This window comes from Sarcophilus harrisii, chromosome 1, assembly GCF_902635505.1.
Source record: "Sarcophilus harrisii chromosome 1, mSarHar1.11, whole genome shotgun sequence".
NCBI classification, from domain to species: domain Eukaryota; kingdom Metazoa; phylum Chordata; class Mammalia; order Dasyuromorphia; family Dasyuridae; genus Sarcophilus; species Sarcophilus harrisii.
In genome coordinates, this window is record NC_045426.1 from 403,321,919 (window position 1) to 403,347,811 (window position 25,893).

The 25,893-nt window shown below is 34.8% G+C and overlaps 1 protein-coding gene across 6 annotated transcripts in view; it reads left to right on the plus strand.

The window, feature by feature from the left end:
- TRIO (trio Rho guanine nucleotide exchange factor) overlaps window positions 1-25,893 on the plus strand; it is a 276,800-nt gene that overhangs the window by 40,584 nt on the left and 210,323 nt on the right. For 5 of the 6 annotated variants that reach the window (XM_031946133.1, XM_031946134.1, XM_031946135.1 and 2 more), the window contains exon 8: window positions 22,028-22,150. In XM_031946133.1, the coding sequence (XP_031801993.1) occupies window positions 22,028-22,150 (123 nt within the window). Of the gene's footprint in view, window positions 1-6,529; window positions 7,721-22,027; window positions 22,151-25,893 lie in introns of those variants that run through there. The other variant, XM_031946131.1, reaches the window with a different exon arrangement.

The window sequence follows — 25,893 nt, forward strand, 5'->3', positions numbered from 1 at the left end:
TCTCTAAGTAGTTTGGCTACATCAGATTTGACATTGCAAAAAGCTTTAGTGAACCAACCCCCTCATTTTACATATCTAGAGTTTGTATAGCTAACATCTGAACACTTGTCTTTTGGTATAATTCTTTCTACTATATCCTGTGAAATAAGGCTGCTAAAATTGTGAAGAGCTATATTATGAAAGATTTTGAAAATCAAATTAAGGAAGCTAGTCTTTATATTAGAAACAATGAGAAATCATCGAAAGTTTTTAAATGGAGGGAGAAAGTATTCAAAGATGTAAACAAAACAATCAGTCTGGTGGTATTGTGAAGTTGAATTTAAGAGAAAGATCTGGCAGTTGCAGTCATCTATCCAAAACATGATAATCTACAATATAGAATGCTGGAAAAGTATGAAATGCAGGACACAGTTGCAAAAAGGGTTGATATTGTGGAAAATTTGACAGCTGATTAGAAGTGACTAACAAGCTAAAAGACAGAATTAAGATGACTTCAAAGATTCAAACTGAAATGTTTATGGTAAACGAGGAATAAAAAATAAACACTTTTAAAACTTTGTGCTAAATGCTTTACCAATATTATCTCATTTGAATCTTATAACGCCTCCCTAACCTGGGAGATAAGTGCTTCTGTTATTCTTATTTTACATTTGAAGAAACTGAGGCAGACTGTGGTGAAAAAGATTTGTCTGGGATCATAGACTCTAAGACTGGATTTGAACTCATGTTTCCTGGCTCCAAGCCCAGTATTCTATCCACTAGTTGCCTCTTAAAATTTTTTTTTTAATGCATGCTGCCTGTGAAATAAAAGGAGTAGGGTTCCATCCACTCTTGTCACTGCCATTTACTACTTGTATAAGGTTGGACAAGTTACTTTCCTTCTTCAGACTTCAAATCCTCATCTCTAAATTAAGGAGACTTGATCTCTGAGGTTTCACAGCTGGGCACAGCTAGAATCTGGACACTTATTCCTCTAAATCTATGACTATCACTAGGAATAGGAATATCAAGAGAATGAGTAGATTTGTTTTGTTAATTGTGAACTTTTTATCATCAAGAAACATAAGAATTTCCATATATAAATAAAAACAAAAAGATGCTTCTATAAAAATTTGTGAACATCTATTAAATGTGTTTTTTAAAGAATTTAGTAAGGTTGTTTTTTTTTTTGGGGGGGTGGGAATTAAGTATTCTACTTGTTACATTTTAGGTGTCAGTAGAATATCCAGGAATTAATCTCTGTTGGGTGGCTACAAATGAATAGTTGAAGTTGGGGAGAGAAGTCGGAACTGAGAATATAGGTATGAGATTTATTAGAATAAAGGTAATAGCCAAAGATAGTAGAATTGCCATCCCTTTATAACTTGGTTGGAAAAGAAAGAAAAGGATTTAAAAGTTGAGGGATGACAATATTAGAACTCAAGATAAAGAAGAAGAGTCAATAAATGGATAAAAAGAAGGTTTGGTTATATCAACTGCAAAAATTTAAGGAGAAGAAAATGTCAGAGGGTCAGGAGAGACAGAGGAGATAGCTCCTTAAAAGTGAGAACTTCTAAAGAGTTTTGAGCACTATGACAAAATGAATGCTAAACAAAAAACCCATTGCACTGGGTAATTTAGGAAATCATAACTGACTTTGGAGAGAGTAATTATAGTTGAATGGTCAGGACAGCTGGCAGAATCTAAGAAACAGGAAAGATTACATGGTGAGGAAGGGGAAGCATTAAGTATATACTAAGCTTCTAATAATGTGGCAGTGAAAATGAATAGTAGACCAACTAGAACTTAAAATTTTCCCTGATCTTTTATTGAGACCTCCCATGAAAATTAAATAATTGATTAATGAATGTATAGCATTCATTATGAATTCATTATTATTCATTAATGCTTAATTGTAACAAATAGTATTGTTTTTTCTTTTCTCTAAAAAGAAAAAATATTTTTAAGTAGCAAAGAATTTAGAAAGAAAATGAAGCAAGGTAAATAGTTTATGTGATTTCATTAAATTAATAGTAACGTCTTAAAAAAAATTTCCAATAACATATCCTTGTTATAGTCTTTTAATCCTGAAAATGAAAACTATTTCTAATACAATTTGAAGGATTAAAAAGAGCATATAATACATGATTATATTCATGTTGAATCAGACATAAGCATCTGCTTTGAGTGATTTAGAAGAGGACACTGGTTTAAATCAGTTGTCAGCTCTTGAGAATGAGGAATTGAAATGTATTACAAGGAATCCTGTGATGATCTAAAGAAAGATGGTGCTAAGCCTTTGTGACATGACTAAAAGAAATGCTTCCATCCTTAGGTGATGAGAAATTGAATTGTTAAAATATGTACTAGCTCAGATTTCAAACTTTCTTAAAGAGCCATCTGAAGGGTCTTTTTAATTAATTAATTTTTAATGTACATTATTTTATGAATTATGTTGGTAGAGAAAAATAAGAAGAAAAAGGAAAAACCATGGGAGAGAAAAAAATAAAAAAACAAGTGAACATAGCATGTGTTGATTTACATTCAGTCTCCATAGTTCTTTTCTGGACGCAGATGGCATTTTCTGTCCAGTCTATTGGGATTGCCTTGGATCACTGAACTGCTGGGAAGAACCAGGTCTTTCATAGTTGATCATCACAAAATTTTGCTATTATTGTATACAATATATTCCTAGTTCTGCTTCTTTCACTCAGCATCAATTTGTGTAAATCTTTACAAGTCTTTCTAAAATCAACTTGGTCATCGATTTTTATTGAACAATAATATTCCATTACCTTCATATGCCACAATTTTTCCACTAATTCCCCACTTGATGGGCAGCTAACTACTCCTTTTCCATTTCTTTGCTGCTACAAACATTTTTGAACATGTGGGTCCTTTTCCCTCTTTATGATTTCCTTGGGATATACACCCAGTAGAGCTTCTGCTGGGTCAAAGAGTTTGCATGGTTTTGTAGCTCTTTGGGCATAATTCCAAATTGATCTCCAGAATGGTTGAGTCTATTCCTGTCAACCCAAAGTTCCCTCCCCAAGTGCCTGAGCATATTGCTGTATTTAAATCCCATTAGGTTAAATACTTATAATTGTTTAATGACTATTAATGCTACTTATTAAGCTTTGTTTCTTATAATACTTTTTGTGAATGTTCTGTATATGAATACCTTAATAATCAAATTGTGATATTGTTGCTGATTCTCACTTTATGCTAGGAAACTGGCATAGTAGAAAGAGAGAATAGCATAATGGAATATTCCCATTTATAATTAGGAGATCTGGGCACAAGTTCAGTCTCAGATACTAACTAGCTTTGTGACTTAGTATAAGTTACTGTTTTCTTCTGGATGTAAATGAGTAGGATGGATTCAGTGACCTCTAATGTCCTACCAGGTTTAACGTTATATTAATTAGTTCTAGTATTTAGTTCTTGAACTAGTAAATATATATATTTTAGGAGAGTTTATGAAAATCGGCATACAACATTGACTTACATATATTTCCATTTACTATCAATTGTCCAAGAGCAATTATATATCATGTGCTATCTTCCTAGGAGGAGGAGATCTTTTAATATCCAGTGTATTTCTCTAATTATCAGGTGAAATATTGCAAGTTCGCAGGTAAAAATCTCACTTGGATTTATGAATAAGTAGGAGAAATCATTTCCTATCCTACCAAGTAGGAGGAAAAGGTTGTGTCTCCTTCCTCTGAATGAATTCTTTTCCTCTTCTCTTCACTCCCCCACACCAACTTAATTGGTGCTATAAGGAGAGAATTGGGCTCATTAAGGAAGGCCTAGAAATTACAAAGGAGGAACTTAAATGTAGCCTGAGAATTCTTAATAGCCTGCTTTGGGGGCAAAGTATTTTTAATGGGCTGGAATTTTAAAACAGCAAACATTAATTTCAATATGCAGAAACATAATTAAAATGGGGATGTAGGCCAGTTCCCTTAGCCAGCTTTTTTTTTTTTTTTCCCTCTCAAAAGCAGCAAATAGGATATATCAGGTTGGAAGTCAAAGGAAGAAAGTATTTTGTAATAGATGTAATGTGTACAGTCCTGTTACCATACCATATAAAATATATAATTGCCCTTAAAGGGAAACAGTGCTGTTTTGTAGTTTACATTTAATCAGGAATGGTTTGGACTTGTTCTCTTGAGAAAATAGGAAATTACAATTGGGCTTGGTTTGGGGAGTGATGAGAAGTGTTGATAAGATTAATGAAAGCAAACTTGCTTTTCTTTGAAGAAGTGGATAGGAGACAAATTCAAAATTATTTTTCCCCTAAAACTCAAATGAAAGGTGCATAGGGAAGTCTTGTACAATCTATTTGGAAAGAGAAGTAAAGGGAGTGGAAATTTTGAAATAGTGGTTTTTTTCATGCAGTGATTGCTCAGACTTTCTTCTTCCCTCTAGAGGAACATTTGCTCTCTCTAAGGCTAGAGGCTTTGATAAGGGAGCTGTTACTTATTTTCAAGAATGTGACCATCTTGCCTCTTCCTGATTGTTTGCCTCTTTCTTCCAACCCTAGCATCCCCATTAGAATGTCAGCTTTTTGAGAACAGGAACTATCTTGATGAATTATGTTCCTGGTACTTGGTATATATTGTTCATTCATTTCAGTATTACATGATTCTTTATGATGTCATTTGGGGGCTTTCTTGGCAAAGATTCTGGAGTGCTTTGCCATTTCTTGGCTTTAGTGACTTTCCAAGGTCACACAGCTTGTGACTAAGTGTCTTAAGGCCAAATTTGAACCAAAGAAGATGCATCTTCTTGACTCCAGGCCCAACATTCCATCCACCATCCACTTAGCTGCCTGCCTAGCATATAGCAAGCTCTTAATAATTGCCTTTTTTAATACATTTAATTGTTCAAGGAAGCTCATTGAATATAGGACATGACACTAAGGCCAGATAATAAAAACTAAATGATAGCAGATTAATAATAATAAAAGTAATAATAAAGCTCATATGGTTTGTAAAGGCTATTTTATTAAAAAAAAAGGCAAAAGAAAAATGAAAGAAAATATTATCATCTCCAATATACCTAAGAATGTGACTATGAAATAATTTTTTTCTATCGCATTTCCTTGATATTAAACTTCCTAGTGTCTTGCAGTGAGTCATAAGATTTTTAGTCTTTTATAAGACACAGAATTCATTTTTGGAATGATTATTAAAATAGGATGACAGTTTGTAGCTGAAATATTAGAAGGATGCTGTCAGTTAAAACATTCAACAAAATTAGTATTTTCATTCCATCCTAGAAAGTATGTTTGCTCCGTTTGCCTTTGTTCTCATCTTTTTCCATCCCTTTACAGACTTTGGTCTGTTGACAATCACCTTTCTTTCTCATCTTCATCTCCTTTTTCTCTCTTGGTTCTTTTTACTCTGCCTATAAGCATTCAAAGTATCCCTTTAACCTTAAAAAACAAACTGAGAAAAATACCTTCTCTTAATTTCCCTCCTGTCTCCAACTATCATCCTATAGTTTTTTTCCCCTTCACTGATGGACTGGGACTGCAATTTCATTAGCCAGAGGAAACCCTCTCTGCCAATTAAAGTCAACATCATTCTCTCAACTTATGATCTTAGGGAATTTTTTGGAGCACTGAGAGAGCTAAGTGATTTGAAAAGGATTTCACAGCCACACTGCTAATCTTTGACAAAGAATAGTCTGCACTTTCTTTTCTCTCTCTCTCTCTCTCTCTCTCTCTCTCTCTCTCTCTCTCTCTCTCGTCTTAGAGGCCATTAGCAAAAACAGTTTTACATAATAGAAGTGTGTGTGTGTGAGAGAGAGAGAACATTTTGTGATGGTAAGATACTGTCAGCTAAAGAGCTTGAGAAAACTATATAGAAGGTGAGGTTAACTTATTTTTAAGAAATCTAAAGATTCTAAGAAGTTGGAGGTAAGAGAAATGATTATTTTTCTCTTTTATTAATAGCCAATTATTGAATTAGGACTAAGGTATTTTCCCCTTTTTCCTCATTTAGAAATCAACCTTTCTCAGCTATTTAGATAGTCTTTGAACTGCAAGACTAAAAATGAGATGAAATATTGGATAAGACACACCCAGTAGGGTAAATTTAGATCTGATCAAAAGGTAAAGAAATTTTAGTTTAGGTGAATTGGTAGATTTTTGCCCATGGACAGGTTGGAGTAGAAATAGATTCCCCCTTTTGTCTAGACTTCCCTGATTGGGGTGATAGGGATATAGAAAAATGTCTTTGTCTAAGACTATGATCAGAGTCATGTTTCCTAGCCTCTCATTATAATATTCATTCTCTCATAAGTTGTTAACTAATCAGGTTTGATTTCCACTCTTAGGAACACACACTTTTCCAAAAGCAGAAAGATACTGAGTGAGTTCCATGAGGGGTCTTTGGCATTCAAGATTGCCATTGAACCCTTTTATTAATTATCTGTAAGCATAATTAATAAAATGATTACCCAGAAACTATCTCTCTCAAACTTTTTCGTTCCTTCTAACATTTCAGCTACAAACAGAGGTAGAGGCAAAGTAAATTTCAAGGACAATCCTGCCAAAACATGGAGGGCAGGAGATGGAGTGTTATGCAGGAGGAGAAGTAAGATGACCAATTTGGTTTGACCATAGAGTGCCTAAAGGGAGTGATTTTTGACGTGTCAAAAGGTAGTTGGAGTTAGGTTGCAAAGAGTTTAAATGCCAAGAGGAAGAGTTTGCATTTGATTCTAGAGGTAAAAAAGATCAACAAATTTCACTGTGGTTTAGGGAGATCACTTAGACAGCTGAGAGAAGGATGGATCAGAGAATGGAGAGATCTGAGGCAAGGATATTAATGAGTAGGCTCTTATAGTAGTCCAGGAAAAAGATTATAAAGGTCTGAAGTAGTGGAGTAGCTATGTGTAGAGGCAAAAGGGACAGAAAAGCCAGAAGTTGCAGAGGCAAAAAAGACAATATTTGACAGTTGATTAGATAGGTGGAATGAGTGAAAGTGAGAAATCAGGGAAGACACTGAGACTTTGAACTATAGTAACTAGAAATATGGTGGTTCTATGAATAGAAATAGGGAAGTTATGAATAGTGAAGTTATGAAGTATGAATAAATTTTGGGGAAAGAAAATTAGTTTTGTTTTTAGATATCTTGATCAAGATGCTCTTTAGACATCGAATTTGAAATATTGATTAGGATTATTTATGTGGGAATGGAACTGAAATTAGAAAGGAGGACTGAAAATACATATAGACCTGGAAATTATATCTGCATTGAGATGATAATTTAACCAATGGAATCTGATGAAATCACCCAATGAGAGTATATATAGAGAAAAAGTTCCAAGAAAGACACTTGAGAATGCCCACAGTCAGAGGTTATTATATGGAGGAAAGTCTAGTAAAGGAGTTTATTAAGTAACAGTCAATTAGACGGAAACCAAGAGGGAGCAGTTTCATGAGGGAGTATCCAGGAGAAGGTTGGTCCAGGAGAAGGTTGTTAAATGTTGAAGCCTTCTGAGAAATTGAGAAAGATGTGGATTGAAAAAAATCTAATAGATTTGGAAGTCATGGGGTTATTGTTACTTTGGAAAGAGCAGTTTCAGTTGAGTAAGGAAGTCAGAAAATAGATTGCAAAGCAATGAGAAGTAAGAGGAGAGGAAGTGGAAACAGTGTTGGTAGTTTTTGCTAGGAGTTTGGCTAAGAAAGGGAGAGAAATGCTGGACAGTTGAATAATTGAAGATAATGGTAAGTTTTAATGAAGAGTTTTTTGTTTTGTTTTGTTTTGTTTTTTTTTTGTAACATGAAAAACATTTGAGCCTTTGTTTGTAGATAATAGGAACAGAATCTAATTAAATTGAAGATTGAGATTGAGGATGCTAGGGACAATAGGCCTGAAAAGTTAGTTGGAGGTGGAATCAAGGGTACAGTATCCACTTATATCTCACTTTTACAGTTTCTTTTATGTACATACAACTGTACTGAAAATTATCTCTTTAAGGTTATTGGTGGCCTCTTAATTGCTAGCTCGACCTGTATGACTCAGTCTGTCCAAATGAAGATTGGGGAAAAGAAAAAAAAAAGATAAAGGGATTCATTCGCTGGCCACTGACCCAGAGTTCAGAAGGGAAACCACAAAATCATATGGGGAACAGAGTTGGGGTACATTTGAGAAGGGGGTTACATTTTCTCAACAGGATGCTCAATCATCCTGGAGGTCCAGCCATCTTGAGGGTCCTATTCTAGAGCAGAAAGGGAAACAGAGGTTTGTGAAGAAATGTGGATTGAGGAGTGTTAGGAAGATAATTGGTGAACACAAAGTGCTACAATTGGGTATTGCTAGGAAGGTGGAATGTAACTCATCACCCTCTCCTTTAATAGATTAATCTTATACTCCTTGGGATCATTCCACAATCCCCAGAGGTTTAGGATTTCATTTTGGAAACCACTGTTGTAAGGCAATGTTGATATAAGGGAAAAGATGTAATATGTGGCGTTAAGACTCGGCTTCAAGCCTGACTTTTTTCCTTTATGACCTCTAGAAATTGACAGGCTCTCAGGAGTCATAATATTTTCCTCTGGTAAATGGGAATGATATTGTCTAGATTACCTGTTTCACATAATTATGGGGCATCTTCTAAATCTTAAACACTATATAAATGTAAGTTGTTTTTATAGGAGAAATGTCATTTTCCTGGACTTTAAGACCCTCTGCCATCTGCCTTCAGTGAACTTCTCTAGCCTAATTTTTACAATATTCCCTTTTATATGGTATTCTTTTAATGAAACTGAACTATCAGCTATATTCCTTATTTATCATGCACTTTCTCCCCTCCTCTCTTTTGGAATGTATTTCTACATATTTTTCTCTGTTTTAAGGCTTAAATCTTGAACCCTTTTTTATTAGTGACAGGAGAGCTTCAGTTTGTGTTTCTTTAAAATACTTGGGATCTCTTTGGTCCTCTCACATTCTTCTTTGCATTTTGTTAATTTTTATACATTTTATATCTTGCCTCCAGCCATAGCATAAAGAGATGAGTTTTGAGTTAGGATTTCAGACTGCTCAGTGCACCAGGAACTCTTAAAACTATAAATTGAACAATAAGTTTTGATTGGCCCAGGTAAAGGGAATTTTTTCACTGGGAGTTTCTGACAACTTTTAATGAAATCCCAGGTTAGTAAAAATAATATTAATAATAGTAATAATAATGCAAGACACTTGAAGTCAGAGGCTGTCATTGTTTAACCCTTGGTTAAAAATCACCTGCTCAACTCAGGGCCAGGCAGCCCTTCCAAAGTGCACTGCCAGATTTCTCAACTCCTGTTTTCTTGCTATTTGTGCTAAGAGAGGGTGTGGGAAGATAGGGATGCTCAAATTTACACAGGTGCATCCCACTCATTTCTGATTCATTTTGCTTAACAAGCTTCTCTTTTAAAAATGCAAATAAGCCCTGGGAAGGTTGAGCCTATCAGTTAATAATTGGTTAATCAATCCTTTGGTGAGAACTACTTTAATAAAGTGCTGGACCACCTTCAGATAATTGTTAAACATCCAAACATGAACTGCTTCACTGAGAGCGGGGGAAAAATTGGAGAGGGATGGGATAGACGGTATTGTTAAAGAATATTCTGAATCATGGAGTCCAGCTTTAAATGTAATCTACAAGTGAAGGGTTTTGAACAATCAGGGCCAAAAGGAGGGCACAGTAGGTCAGGAGAAGAAAGGCCAAATGTGAGAAAGAGTTGTAAAGAAAGGGAGGTGAGCTTTCTTGGTGGTTCTGCTTCTAGCTTCAATAACAGCTATCCTGATGTGTCAACAGAAGTAATTTCCCAGAAGTCTTTAACATAAAATGCCTTTGGTTGTTAATTCCCAGAGAAGCATTGCATCAGTGGTGAAGTTTTAGTTGGTATTTACTAACTCTACCTTTTCCTTCAGAACCTTGCCTATGATTGTGATCTCAATTTATTTCCAATTACTTCTAAAGATGAGTTTAAGTAGGTGTGTTCATCAGAATGATTAAATATCCTTCAGCTAGGTTAAAGTCCATTCAGTTCAGGTCTTGGTCATAAACTTGATATAAATTTTGATTGTTTCTCTTGATATGAAAGAGTGATTTCTTTTAGGATTTCCTTATTTTGCTCTGGAGGGGCACTGGAATAGGCAGTGTTTATCTGTAGATTGGGAACCTGATGATGAGGATCTTCATACAGCCACATAGTAGCAGAATTAGCTCTTGATAAATGTCTCCTGACTTACTCTAATTACCTTTTTGCCACATCATACTGCTTTCCCTAAAAACTCTATATGGCTTAGGAATTCTAATTTATTAAGAATGTAAATACTAAGTAGTAAGGCTAAGTACTAAAGTAAAACATAAATGCTCTTAGTAACAATAAAGAATTATTTGTTAATTACAGAACTCTTAATAGTTCACATGCTAAAGAGAGAATGATCTTTTGTAGTTAAAAAAATGGGAAATAGATGTGGAAGTTGACAGACTGCCCTCTTAAATTTAACCTCTTTACTTTCCTCCATTTTCCCCCCTCGTTTACATATAGGTAAGAAAATAATCATGGAGCAAAGAAAGCCTACCACTTAAAATATTCCTATGTTGGTCGTGCAGAAGTAGTACTTGAAATGTAGAATGTTTCTGTCCTGTCTCATACTCTTGCTTATTTTTCTCTTAAACTTACTTGAATATTGAATTTTTCTATTGAATATTTCTCTTCATTCCCAAGGTACAACTAAGTATTAACCTTTCTATCTTTGAGGGTATCTAAATCCATCTACTTTAAGGTCCTCCATGGATTGGATGTTTCTTTTGAAATATATTGAATTCTGATTTTAAAGTAAATTGGATTAAAAAATGAAGAGCTTATGGGTCCCAATACAGAGGATAACAGTGAAACAATGACTTTTGAGAAGGCTCCTATGTTAACACTATTGAGCACACTTAAATTAAGTTTATAGGAAAAAAATCATACATGGCTAGACTAAATGTCTGCTACTGTATTTTTAATTACAGTATATCTCATTAAATTCTAAAAATTTTTAACTGAAAGGACTTCAGTGATCATCTAATAAACTGTTTCCTAAATTATGTTCTGAGTATAATGTGATTTAAGGATTCCATAAGGAAATTTGAATTCTAATCATGTGTGTCCCCCCAAATTATCCTAAATATTTGTTTTAAAATATTACATGTAAAAATGTGTATATATCAAAAAACTTATTATTGCTACATTATTTTAGTTATGAAATTAACCTTGATTTTATCTACTTTTTAGTATCTATTTATTTTAGTTATGAAATTAACCTTGATTTTATCTACTTTAAAACTTCCTTGAAGCTTTTTTAATCCCTTGATTATTTAAACCTTCAGAGCTCTTTGAATTAACATTTATAGGTTTTGGTCAGCCTAACACCAACACCAATTTGATAGATGAGGAAACTGAGTCCTATAAGATTAAGATATTCTTGCAAAGGCATTCAAACAACAAATGACAGAGCTAGGATAGATCTCTTCAATCTCAATTCAGAGCTTTTTCTATGGTGCAATTTTTGTAAGTATCATTTAAACTCTATAAATTCTGAGCCATTCAAGGGATATTAAATAACAATTTGTGTTCCTTGGAAAAGAGAATTAAGATTTATGTAATATTTATCAAGATGGCAGTAGAAGGATTATAGTTCATAGAATACTATATCTAACATTGGAAAGCATCTCAAGCCATCTGTTCCAAGCCATTCATTTTACACATTATGGCATTTAGATCCAAGAAAATGAATTAACTAGTTACACAGGTAGTCTAATTTAAATCCAGGGTATAAAACCAGTTAGACATATCTGCCTTCGTAGTACTAGAAAAAAAGGATTAAGGTTAGTGATAGATACCTAGAGAAAGAGATGGAAAGGAAGAAAAGAGAAGACCATTGGTGTAATTGCTCTGGCAGAGTTCCTAGGCTCCTTGTAGGAAAGAAGCTCATCAGTAATCTAAGGTCCCAGTCCTCTATTCTAGCAGCTAATTTTTTTTTTTCCCTGCTGTGTCCAATTTATTGGGGACCATGAGAAAAGATGGATGATGTGGCTTTGCTCAGCCTGGCCTCTACTAGAAATAGAAGAATATGATTAAATGGGCCACTTCTATTTGAAATAAAGTGTTTCCTCATATATCAGAAAACAAATGCATAGGCTATCTGTCAGAAACTGTGTATGTGTGGACATACATACACATAGATAAACATACATACACATATATCCATATACAAGGGGTATATGGGTATGGGTATATGTATAATGGCTATATTATAAGGCAGACCAAAAACCTGAGTACAGTTTTAATCTTAAAATTGTTTTTTGGGACACTAATAGGTTAAATTTTTATATGCCAACAATGAAAAACAAAAGATAAGTTCATTCTGTGATTTTCTTTTTTTTCCGAATTCATGATGACATAATACTGATTGTTACCCAGAGCCAACCACTGGGAAATGACATTTTCAGAATGAAATGTTCACCAATTTGTATTTAGTGAGTTGGAAGTGATGCTGTCAGATTGCTTGATCTCATTTTACATAATCTAAAATAGCTTTTATTTGATAAACTTAAAAATCATAGATATTAAATGTTTTACCCAGAGTTTTAATAGGATTTTCCAAAAACATTTTATAGAAAATAAAACATTTTAAAGTTAAAATAATTCAATACATGACATCACTGATGATTTAAATTATCCAAGCCAACTGGACTTCAACAAGGAAGTAACCAAAACAAATAAAAATATGTTAATTTTGGCTTTATAGAGAATTCGGGGTGGAGCACAAAGGAAGTCAGTATTTTGCAACAGGAAAAAAGATTTGATGTTGTATTAAAAAAAAATCAAATTCAGTGTCAAAAATGTTTAAAACAGTCCAATGAAGTGTTTATTTTTATTTCTTTTCATTTAATGTTATTTTTTAAAATCACAAATGTCTATTCTTTGAAAACTCATTTTATCGTCTGTTATTAAATGTGAAATATAAAGTCTCTCTCCTATACTTGGCTACTTTTATTCATACAATGCATTGTCCATTTAAAATTCCAATACATCTGTTAAAGTATTTTATGTTTTGACTTGTTTCTTCTATACTGCAATGTATCTCTGATCTCATTCGTGTTCATACTGTCTCCATCAGTACATCAAAAACCATCTGTATTTTCATCACTTAGGTAGCTAATTGACATAATGAATAGAATATGAACTTCAAGTTAGGAGGTCCTGAGTTTGAATCTTATTTCAGATATCTTTACCTCTGTGACCCTAGGAAATTCATATAACCTCATTTGTGTCCATTTACTTTGAAATGAGGATAATAATAGCACCTGCTTTATGGGGTTGTTGTGAAGATTAAATGAATTAAGATATAAAGGACTTTGTAATCTCAAAGTATTATATAAATACTAGCTATCATTATTATTAAGGTATCATCATCATCATCGTTATTCCTTCTCCTATAAATTCTTCACAGGGAGTTGAAATTTTTTTGCTAATTATTGCCTACAAATAAAAGAACGCTGAAAATGTTATATTTGTTTTCTGTCAAATGCCACTAACTTCCCATGAGTGCATTGATTGTTTTTAGTTCCATATCTTTAAAAGTGACAAACTAAGAGATGATGTAATAATTTTGGAAAAAAATTTTTTATTGGTTTTGTCACAGAATCTTTGGGGATTGGTTAATAAAGAATATACATAGTGTATTTTATTTGATACCAGTTAGCTACTTCTTGAGGCATCACATGTTCATACTTTGGTATCTTTTATACATAGAAATTGTATAATATTTGTTGATGCTATTGATCTTGATAATTTAACAAATAATTAAGCTAAAAAGCAAATAAAACCTGTGAAATAGCTCTCATAAACAGATCCCTTCAGGCCTTCGTTTGAAGACTATTTATTTTTCTTTCTGACACATTTCTAACCTGCTTGATTTCCTCAATGCATCATAGAATATGAACAGAAAAAAAGCTAGGAAATAGGCATGTGGGGACAAGATTTGGAATCATGGTGAGCCAGAGAAAGTAGGTAACATAGATAACAGCAAGTAACATTTCCTGGACATTGAGGGAATGAGTAGGGGGGGAAAACCATAAGTACACAAAATATTTTTTACTATCATAAGTTGTTTGAGGCTATTTATTATAGAAACAATGTTTTATAGTGATGCTGCTGTCATCATGAAAAAAGGTTAATTTATGTTACTTGATTTAGAAAAGATTTCCAACCAAAACAGTTGAAGTACAAGTTTTTAAAGGAAAATTAATTCCCTCACATTGCTGGTGAGACATTATAAGCTTTTGATATTTCTCAGGCAGCGAACCACTAAACCACAGGCTTTCATGCTGAATGAACAGTAGAAAGGCTGTTGAATTTGGAATCAGAGGACCAACATTCAAATTCTAAGTCAGCTCTTATTAACCCTATTCTTGTAAAAATCATTTAACTTCCTCTGGATTGGACTAGAAGATATCAAAGGTCATTTCTAGCCTTAACTCTAGGATTGTGAGATTTGATTCTATGTATCATTGTGGTGGAGGGAAAGGCCTAAAATCCCTCTAACCGCTCTCCTGACAAAAGCCTGGGCTTATGGAGTAGCCCTTCCCTCGGAAGGTGCCATTTCGTCCATTAGAGGGCACTGAAACAGAGGAACCTAAATCACATCACATCCTGCTGCTTCCTGCTTGATCTGAACAGGAAAAGGAGTCAGCCTTGGGACTGCTACCCCCCCTGGAAGAATGTAGGCTGTCTCTGCTGGTTCTTCTGCCTCTGGCAAGAGCGACCCGGCTGGTGCGCCTGGGAGGAGAGCAGCAGCTGGGATGTGAGTGCTTTTCTTAGGGAGGGTCACCGAGCGCCCAGATAAGCAGCAGTGCTACTGGCTCCACTTGGGTTGGCTTGGGGGAGAGTTAGATTGGGAAATGCCTGTGGTTAGCCAGCCGAGCCCTGGGCTTTGATGAATGAAACCTCTTGTTCTGCAAATGTTTTGGCTTGAAAAATTTAACAGGCATTTCTTTAAAATGTTATTTGGACAGATTTAAGTTACAACTGTTGATGAGGAATTCTTTGGAAAGCTGCAAAGTCTATTACAAACTGCCAAACACAGAGCATCCCCAGGGAGACTTTGGTGTTGAATATCAACTTTGATTATATGACTGTCTTTAATTATTTTAGATCACTGTATGACATTTCAGTGTTCTTTTTAAAAAACGTATTTGTTGTTTGGCACACAGTAGGCCCTTATTGATGGATTTAATTTTCTTTGTCATAATTGGAGATCTAATTATATTGGCTACTTGATTTAATCCCTCTTGTCATGTTGGAAATTTACTAGCGCATTACCATTTCTTTTTGCAGTGCATGGCACATAGTAGGCCTTTGTTGATGGATTTAATTTCCTTTGTTGTAGTTGGAGATCTGATTATTGGCTACTTGATTTAATCCCTCTTGTCGTGTTGGAAATTTACTAGCACTTTTACATTTCATTTTGCAGTGCATGGCACATAGTAAGCCTTTGTTGATGGACTGAATTTCTTTTGTCTTTGTTGACTGCTTGATTGAATTCTTCTTGCCTTTATGGGAAATTTATTAGCACTTAGCATTTCTTTTTTTGTGGGGGCCAGGAATGAAGACAATATCAGGCAATGGAGTAGGAGTTGAAAAAAAAAAAAAAACAACTGATCAATAGCCGACTTTTTCTATTACATCACTGAAATTTTATTTAATTTTTTTTTTTTTTTGGCTGAGGCATTTGGGGTTAAGTGACTTGCTCAGGGTCACACACGCTAGAAAGTATTATATGTCTAAGACTGGATTTGAACTCAGTCCTCCTGACTTCATGGCTAGCGCTCTATCTACTGTGCCAATTTAGCTGCTCTAACTTTATTTAAAACTTGAAAAACAACTTTATTTTAAAAAGAAATTTGGCCATTTAAAAAAAATCATCTTCTGATCTTCCTTGATTTGTTATTTTTCCTATTTTTTCATTTTCAAAACTGGCCTTATGTATTATATGTTCTAGGATTTATTATTTACCTGTATTTTATTTTGCTTGTGATAACAATAATAATACCTAACCTTTAGATAGTACCTACAACGTGTAAATACTGGGCTATCCAAAGAGTATCTCTTTTGATCATTTCAACACCTCTTAGAGTCAGGTGCTATTATTATCCCTATTTTATAGATGAGGAAATTGAGGCAAGACACAGGTTAAGTAATTAATCATATATTATATAGTTATTGTCTGTGACTGGATTTAAACTCCTTGACCCCAAACCCTAAACTCTGTCCACTGAGTCACTTAACTGCCCATTTTGCTAATGACTTACTCCCTTTTTCTGTTAGAAAAGAACCAGATATATAAGAAATGCAGGGTAGACAGAATCTGTTGTGACTAAGAAGAATGAAATGGACTCTGTGGCCTTTCTGTCAAATTTTAGAAGTTGATTGTAGCCTAGCTATTATTTATGCATCTCTTTACATTCCTTTCAGGCTTAAAATATTTGATAGTTTTCTTCCGCCTGGTATTGGCTTTATGCCCAGAGATGCATTCCATTAAATCCAGACTTGGAGGTTAAGAGATCTTGAAGTTGTCATTGAGACATTTCTTTAGGAATGAGCAATGCCCAAGTTTCGTAATATGTCCTCTAAGGATTTTCAGTTACATAAACAATTTAACTGCTTGTTATATGTGCCTTTAAGTCAGGTGACTAATATAGAAGCTCCAGCCGAGGGCATGTTTCCTTAAAACTTTTAGAAAAAATGCTGAGCTCTAAATGAACAGCCATTAACAATCAGCTTTAATGACAGGACCCATGTGCATTTAAGAGGGAGATACTTCTTTCTGTGGACCTAGGAAGTCAGATATATAGTTCTTCTCTTCAAGATGCTTACTCAGATGAAGAAAGATGAGACATAATGCAAATTCAACTGTCATGAATAATAGAATTTTTAAACAGGGGAGACAGCAGACTCACTGAATTTGATCATATGTATTCCCTCAGTCATCTTTCAGTATCAAGTCTAGGCTTAATCTGGAAAATGTCATAGCAGTCTGATGGTAGTGCCATTTGTGAGACCATATAAAATCAATGCATCTAGGTCAAGTTTGAAGGTCTGGAGTCAGACAAGGAGATAGGCCCGAGTAGCCTTAGAAGGAACCTGTATTAACTGAGTGGATGCCCATCAAGTGGAGAATGGCTAAATAAATTATGGTATATGAATGCTATGGAATACTATTGTTCTGTAAGAAATGACCAACAGGATGATTTCAGAGAGGCCTGGAGAGACCTAGGTGAACTGATGCTGAGTGAAATGAGCAGAACCAGGAGATCATTATACATGGCAACAACAAGACTATACTACAATGATTGATTCTGATGAATATGGCTCTTTTCAACAATGAGATGATTCAAACCAGTTCCAAGTGTTTTATGATGAAGAGAGACATCTACACCCAGAGAGAAAACGGTGGGAACGAAGTGTGGAACACAACATAGTATTTTATTCTTTCTGTTATTGTTTGCTTACATTTTGTTTTCTTTCCCGGTTTTTTTTTTCTTCTTGATCCGTTTTTTGTTTTGTAGCAAGATAACTGTATAAATATGTATATATATATATATATATATATATATATATATATATATATATATATATATAGGATTTAACATATATTTTTACATATTTAATATGTATTGGACTACCTGACATCTAGGAAGGATGTGAGGGGAAGGAGGGGATAATTTGGAACAAAAGGCTTTGCAAAAGTCAGTGTTGAGAAATTACCCATGCATATGTTTTGTAAGTAAAAAAAGCTTTAATTTAAAAAAAAGAAGAAGAAGAAAGAATCAGTATTTAATCTCAGTTCAGAGTTCCCCACTAGAGAGCCATAAGAGATAAGATTCACTTAGCAGGTTTGGAGAAAGAAGTTACTAGAAGCTACAGGGCTGAACTAGTAGGACTATGTTTGAAATATTATACATAGTGCTTTTCAGTTTGTACAACACCCAACATATTATTTCATTTGAGCCTTCCAACAAACCCTGTAAAATATGTAGTACCAATTATTATGATATTCATTTTGTAGAAAACTGAAGTTTAGAGAAATTAAATAATTTGCTTGTGATTACTCAGTAAATGTCAAATGAGAGATTTGAATCTAAGTCTTCTGAAGCCCAGTTCTGGCATCATGCCATATTAGCTTCTGGGGCAAAAACTAAGTTTTTTGAGGGAATCTCAGAGCAAGAGTAATCAATAATCTCCCAGACCAGATTCACCCCAGTGGAGGGTTTTTTTTTTTTTTGCCATTTTCCTCAGAATCAAAATATTTTCTCAAGGCAGGGGTTAGCTGGAGTTCAACAAAAACTTTTCTTGACACCCTAACACATTTTATGCTGTGATATGCTTATATTCTGTCACACAATTTGGATAATAGACTTTTCAGTTGCTATGGTTAAGTCCATTTCATTAAGATCGTTTTTAAAGTTTTGAATTTTCAAAACATATGGATAGATATTTTTCAACATTCACCCTTGCAAAACCTTGTGTTCCAAATTTTTTTTTCCTTCCCTTCTCTCCATCTTCTTCCCTAGATGGCAAGTAATCCAATATATGTTAATTCTAGACATATTTCTCCAATTATCATACTGCCAAGAAAAATGAGATCAAAAAGGAAAAAAATGGGAAAGAAAACAAAATGCAAGCAAACATGAAAAAAAGAGAAAATACTATTTTGTGATAACACACTCAATCACTACACAGTTCTCTCTTTGGGTGCAGATGGCTCTCTTCGTCACAAGATCATTGGAACTGGCCTGAATCATGATGAGAAACAATAGTCTAAACAAGGAAATAAGAGAACAAGAAATTATTAAGTGCCTACTGCTTTCCAGGCACCATGCTAAGGGCTTTATAAATATTAATTGCATTTGAACCTCATAGTAACCCTGGTAGATAGTATTATTATTACTATTTTACAATTGGGGAAACTAAGGTACACAGCATCAAGTGGTTTGCTCAGAGTCACAGAACTAGTTAAGTGTCTCAGGTCATATTTGAATTCAGGTCTTTCTAATTTCAGGCTCAGAACTCTATTCAGAGTGCTACATAGTTTGTCTTTTTATTAAGTATTCAGAAATAGTGAATAATAAAAAAAATTCCATTTAGTTTTGATTGTATCAAATGCCCTTTTGATTTACAACATTGTCATAATTATTTTTTTCTGAGATAATCAATTAAAGGGTTTTTTTGTTGTTGTTGTTTTTGTGTGTGGTTTTTTTTTTTTTTTTTAACTTTCCTCACCTTATTAAAACTGTGGCTTCAGGGATAGGAAAATATCCTGGTTTCTTTCCTAACCCTAGTTGCTATTTTTCTTTGTCCTTTGGTGACTTCTGCCCTAGTTATAGGTGTTCTTCAAGTCTCTATCCTCAATCTTCAGTAGTATATCTAGTTTCGTTCTTAAATGGTGGTGGTGTTTGTTCTTTGCCTTTGAAGACCCTGACATCAGGAAGATAAGGCCATGACATATAAATGCATTAGATTTAAGGGAGGAGGGGCAGCTAGGTGGTGCAGTAGAAAGAGCACTGGCCCTGAAGTTAGGAAGACCTGAGTTCAAATCTGGCCTCAGATATTTCCTAGCTGTGTGACCCTGTATAAGTCACTTAACCCCAATTGCCTCAGCAAAAAAGAAAAAAAAGAAAGAAAAAAGATTTAAGGGAGGGAGGACTATGCAAAGTCACCGGTCTCATGTTCTCTACCAGAGCCAGCTGGGTCCAGTAGCCAGATACAGAGCAGGATGACCAGAGATGGCTTTGGATACTGTGGGAGATCGTGGCCTTTTTTTACAAGTACTAAAATGAACGGTATAAGTAATGGGTGCTTTATGAGCTTGGGCTGTAATGATTGAAAGGAAATGGAGATGGGGCTTCCTGAAAGATGGGGAGGATATTGATAAGTAAATACAAGGTAGTAGGTATTTCAGGCAAGGAGAATACATTAACAAAGTCTGTCAACATCAGGTTTGAGTTTGGCTTGTAGAATGCATTTAGCTTGAATGAATCAGGAGATAATCAGTCTGGGAAAAACAATGAGTAGACTGGCCTGGCTTCAGCAGAGGCTTAGTGTTGGGGTGTCAGGTTGAATGGAGTCAGATAGAGAGGGCTTTGAATGCCAGCTTGCATCAAGTTACTTTCCCCCGTTCAGTAATGGGGAAACATCGAAAGTTTTGAATGGGGAAGTGACATGATGGAGGGCAGTTTTTTTGAAATACTAATCTGACAGTAACAGACAGGTAGGCCAGCCAGAAGGTTGTGGCGGTGGTCCAGATTTGAAGTAGTGAGGATGTCACCTAAAGTGGAGGCAATGAGAACGGGAAGTAAAAGATACATTCAAGAAAGATTACAGAGGAAAAACCAGCAGGATGTGATGAAAAGATGGGAATATTTATTAAATTATTTTTTGATTCCAGGTACCTGGAAAAATGGCTATTGTTGAGTAACCAGCTTCGAGTATAAAGCAGAATACCTTATGTTCATAGGTTTATTTCCCTAATTTCCCTATTTCTCTAAAACCTAAGTTGGCCCAAAGTTAGAGGTCCTGAAGAGAATAACCTAGAAATTAGAATATCAAGATTGGGGCTTTAAAACCTGGCCTCTTTTCTGTTTCTGCTTATCCAACAAGACATGTTGCCAGTAATTTCAAAGATTTCTAAAGCATCACAAATTTATTATAGGTGACATTTACTTTAGAGAAAAACTAAATGCTTAAGAGTTACCTAATATCTGAAAAATAGTCCCATAGCTGCCTGCTAGTTAATTACATTGGCTCTGGTTTGCATGGGGAAAGTTCCGAATGTTATGGAGATAGCCTCTATCAGCTGCTTCCTCTTTCTCTCCAGAGGCCTAATTGTCACTCAATTAGCTCCCACAGTATAGAGCAGAGAGATCTCTATTTTTCAGTTCTTTTATCCCTATGCTGCTGTCAGTCCCAAAAGATATAGTCTTAGTTCTGTGGTCACTATTTTTTAAAATTTTGTAAAAGAATCATTTTGATCTGCTAATGAAAGTTATAAATATTTCCAAGATATTCAATCCAGTTTTTCATGATGACTATTGATTCTTATAATTTTACTATAATACAAAAGATGGTCAAAAGATGGTCAGAATTATAGTGCAGTATTCAGACATTATTATATGTTGTATTTTTCAATTATTGGTGATTTTGTTAAATTATGATTTAATTATTGGAATAAAAAACTTCATTTTTAATTTAGTGATTTACACGATAGTTATATGCTTTCAATCCTCATTCATCACATTTAGAAGAAAAAGAGGTGTATGCAATTATTATAATAAAAGCATTATATTTAAGTATAGTTAATTATCCATGATTTTTTTAGGTGAAGGAGAGTCAGCAAACTATTCAGTGTATTGTAATGATAAGTGAGAATGGCTGTTCATTAAATAGCTTAACTTATTTATTTTGACTAATCTTATTTATGCAGTGGTGAGAAAGAAGAGAAAATAAAATAATTCAGTTACGGAATTGTAGCTGAAAACCCTCAGTCTTTGAAATGTATTGTTGGTTAAATAAAAAGGAGAGTCTAAACCATCTTTTGGATTTACTTCTTTGTTTTCTTATGATCTAGTTAATAATCTTGTATTTTCTTAATGTATATCAGAAGTTACCTGCTTGATGTACACGATGAGTGTTAATTTTCATTTTCAAAGCTATAAATTATTTTACAAAGTTCAGTGTTAACTGAGTCTTCTCAGCTATTTAGTTCATGTAATATCTAAATAATTAAATTTCTACTTTTAGTGTGACATTTAATGTAAGATTTGACGGAAAAGCTGATATAAGATTTGACTATAAAGCCTGTTATATACCACTGTCATCACCAGTTGAATTTCTATTCAAAATTGGATCTTGTTATCATAGTTTTTTTACTGACCAACATTTGGAAGCATTAAGAGAGCTGTTATTTTCATAATGACATGATTTTGTATTCCATTCTAGGTGTTGGACTGGATTGAAAACCATGGAGAAGCATTTCTAAGTAAACATACTGGCGTGGGCAAATCTCTTCACAGGGCCAGAGCATTGCAGAAACGTCACGAAGATTTCGAGGAGGTAGCACAGGTAAGTCCATTTTTCCTGCCTCTGCATTTACTAGTAATCCTCTTTGTTTCTGTTTTGTTTTGTTTTTATAAATTAGTATCTTGACATTATTTGTTAATATCTCGGCTTAAAGTGATGCTTAAACATGCATCTGAAGCCTTACCACTATGCATTGGAAGATGATTTCTGATAAGGATTTCCCTTAATTTTCAGTCAGTCAATAAACATTAATTGCCTACTGTGTATCTGGCATTGTTGTAAGAGCTGGGGCTACAAATACAAAGTGATTCAATCCTTGTTGTAAGTTACTTCCTTAGAGTTAAGAAGTAGATCAGTTAGTTAGCTCTTTTGCAAAGTATAATATCTGAAAAACAAAAACATCAGTTGAGCATTATTAGTGGTCTGCTTCAGGTTACTGGTTCAGCCAGGTGTACTTTAGGAAACCACATTTCTAGTTAACTTTTCACAACTTTCTTTAATCTTTTAAAGAATGCCATCTTTTGGGCCCGTGATTTTGATTTTGCCAAAGTTGAATTTACAAGTAGACTCAAAGAGCAAGCTTATCCTTACTAACATGATTAATGAAGAAGCCACAGGAAGGTAGCTGCTTTTAAAATGTTTTCCATTTGTTATCCTTTAGCTACATCAGTCCTACCACAGGACAGGCAATCAGAATTCTCATCCCTTGTATCAAATGATTTACCAAAACACTGATTCTGGAGCTAGTTTAAGAAAAGGGAAGTTGAATTATAGAAGAATCCTTTAGAACTTACCTTCCATTAGCACCTGAAACCTTTCGAGGTCCCTTCAAGCTCTGGACCTAAGCTCCTATGATTAGCAAGCAATCCATGCTTAGTTAAATACATTAATATGTTGGAGAGCAGCAGTTAAAAACAGCACAGTATGGTAGCTAGAGAAGCTGGCTTCCATAAAAGGAGCCTAGGGGTTCAAGTTTTGCCCTGATACATAATTGTTTTTGTGATCCTGGACAAGTCATTGAATTTCTCACCACCCCCAGACAACTCTGAATTGCAGAACAGTTGCAGCTCGGTGCTGACATAAGGAGTTTCCTCAAAAGGAATGGGATATACCAATGAAATCACGTTTGCCCCTTCCTCTCCAAAGAAAGAGACCAAATAGCAGAGAATTATGATGGACAAAAATATGTGCAAGTTAACAAGTCAATATCTTTATACAGCATAGGTTCAAGTTCTTCAAGACACAGGAAATCAACCCTTAAAATTATTTAGTCTATGGCTTCCAAAGTAATGAAGCCCCAAATAGCAGGAACAAGGCTGCTAGTAGGAGATTGCAAAATAGTCCTAGTCTTGATGATATTCTTTAACTTACAAAGGAATTATCCTTAGATCCACATTCTACTTCCTGAAAATATCTTAGCTCCCTTCTTAAGGAAAAACCCACTGTACATATACATATGTGTGTGTGTGTGTGTGTGTGTATGTATATATATATATATATATATATATATATATAATATGTGTGTGTATGTGTATCTAGAAAGAGCATTAATGAATATCTCATTGTGCTAAGCATTTTACAAATATTATTCAGCTTGATTCTTACAGTGACCCTAAGAGGCAAGTACATTTATAATACCAATTTTATTGTTGAGGAAACTGAGGCAAACAGCAGCGACATTACATGCCCAAAGTCACATAGCTAGGAATTGTGTGATATTAGACTTAAACTCATGTCTTTTTGACTGTAGGCCCAGTGCTTTACAAAAAAAAAAATATCTCATTTGACTCTTATAACAATTTTTTAAGGAAATGTTTAGGGAGTATTATTGTCTTCCTCTTTTTATAGAGAATGAAACTGAGCTTTACAGAGGCTAAATGACTTGCCTGTGGTTGCACATCTATTAAGAATCAGTCAAGATTTGAGCCCAGATATCTTCTAATTTTAAGTCGAAGATTCCTTTTTACCCCACTCTGCTACTGCTTCTGTCTGCTAAGACAGAAGAGCTCATGCAAGAGAAACACAGGAACTTCAGTTGTATGGGCTGATTAGATCTGCAGCAGAAAGCCTCAGCCAGTAGTTAGATGCTTAGTGGACGATAGGATGTCCTGTGACCAAAGCATTCTTAGGATGAAGCTAGTTGATCATGGGGCAGCTTCTGTTCTAGCACCCAGAGGAGGCTCTAAAACTGGCGGCCTTAGACTGAAATAATCTTCAACAGTGGAGACACACACTCTGGTTATCTGATCTCCTGGGTGTGAAGTCTGGGTTAGTCCCCTGAATACCTTAGAATCAGCTGGAGTCAGGATAATCAAAAGTCCTTGGTCTTGGGGGGGTGGGGGGGGAAGAGAGTGAAGGGAATGGACACAAGCTCTCCACTACCTCCCTTTTCCTTGTCCACCTCAAAAGTGACTCTGGCTTGTCTTACTCCACCCCCTAATCCTTCTCACAATTCTCTGTATACACCAAAAGATAGAGTCAGCACAGAATAGTGGGAAGGGCCATTTTCCAAGCATATGCTTATAGAGTATTGTCCAATAAATAATTAGCCTTAAGTGCTCGGTAGTCTGATGCCAATGCATCTACTCAGAGTTTCAGCCCTTTACACCTGGGCTCTTCTCTGAGACCAAGTCAGCTTCAAAGGTCTGAGAGAGAGAAGGAAGAGTTATGGTAATTATTTCTCATCTTTGAAATCAAAAATGAAATATGCCAGCATTAGAAATTATTCAGACATTAAAATCAGTTAACAAGCTTTTTAAAAATAATAGCTTTTTATTTTCAAAATGTATGCAAAGATAGGTTCCAACATTCACCCTTGCAAAATCTTGTGTTTTAAATTTCTTTCCCTCCTTTTCTTCCACCTCCCCCCCAGACAGCAAGTAATCCAATATATGTTAAACATGTACAATTCTTCTATATACATTTCCATATTAATCTTGCTGTGCAAGAAAAATCAGATCAAAAAGGGGGAAAATGAGAAAACAAACAACAGCAAAAATGTGAAAATATTATGTTGTGATCTACACCCACTCCCCACAGTCTTCTTTCTGGATGCAGATGGCTCTCTCCATCCCAAGACCATTGGAACTGCCCTGAATTATCTCATTATTGAAAAGAGCCACGTCCATCAAAATTGATTGTTGTATAATCTTGTTATTGCTATGTATGATGTTATATTGGTTCTACTCACTTCATTTAGCATTAGTTCATAGACGTCCACTCAGTTTCCAGTTTTTTGCCACTACAAAACGGGCTGCTACAAATATTTTTGCACATGTGGGTCCTTTTCCCTTTTTAATAATCTCTTTGTGATACAGACCTAGTAGAGACACTGCTGGATCAAAGGGTAGGCACATTTTGATAGCCCCTTGGGCATAGTTCCAAATTGCTCTCCAGAATGGTTGGGTCACTTCACAACTCCACAGTTGTCCTGTATACTAACTGTGTAGACAGTTAGTGTGTACAGTGTACTAATGTACACTGTATTACATTAATACTAATATACTAATATCCAGTACTAGTACTCCAGTGTACTAAAATCCCAGTTTTCCCACATCCCTCCAACATTTATCATTATCTTTTCCTGTCATCTTAGTCAATCTGAGAGGTATGTAGTGGTACCTCAGAGTTGTTTTAAATTTAGCAAGCATTTTTTAAGCACCCATTCTGTGCCAAACACTGAAAATACAAAGAGAGGCAAAAAATAATTCATACTCTCGAGCTCACATTTGTTATAAGCATTTATGTAGTGCCTACTATGTGCAAGGCACTGTGTGAAGTACTTT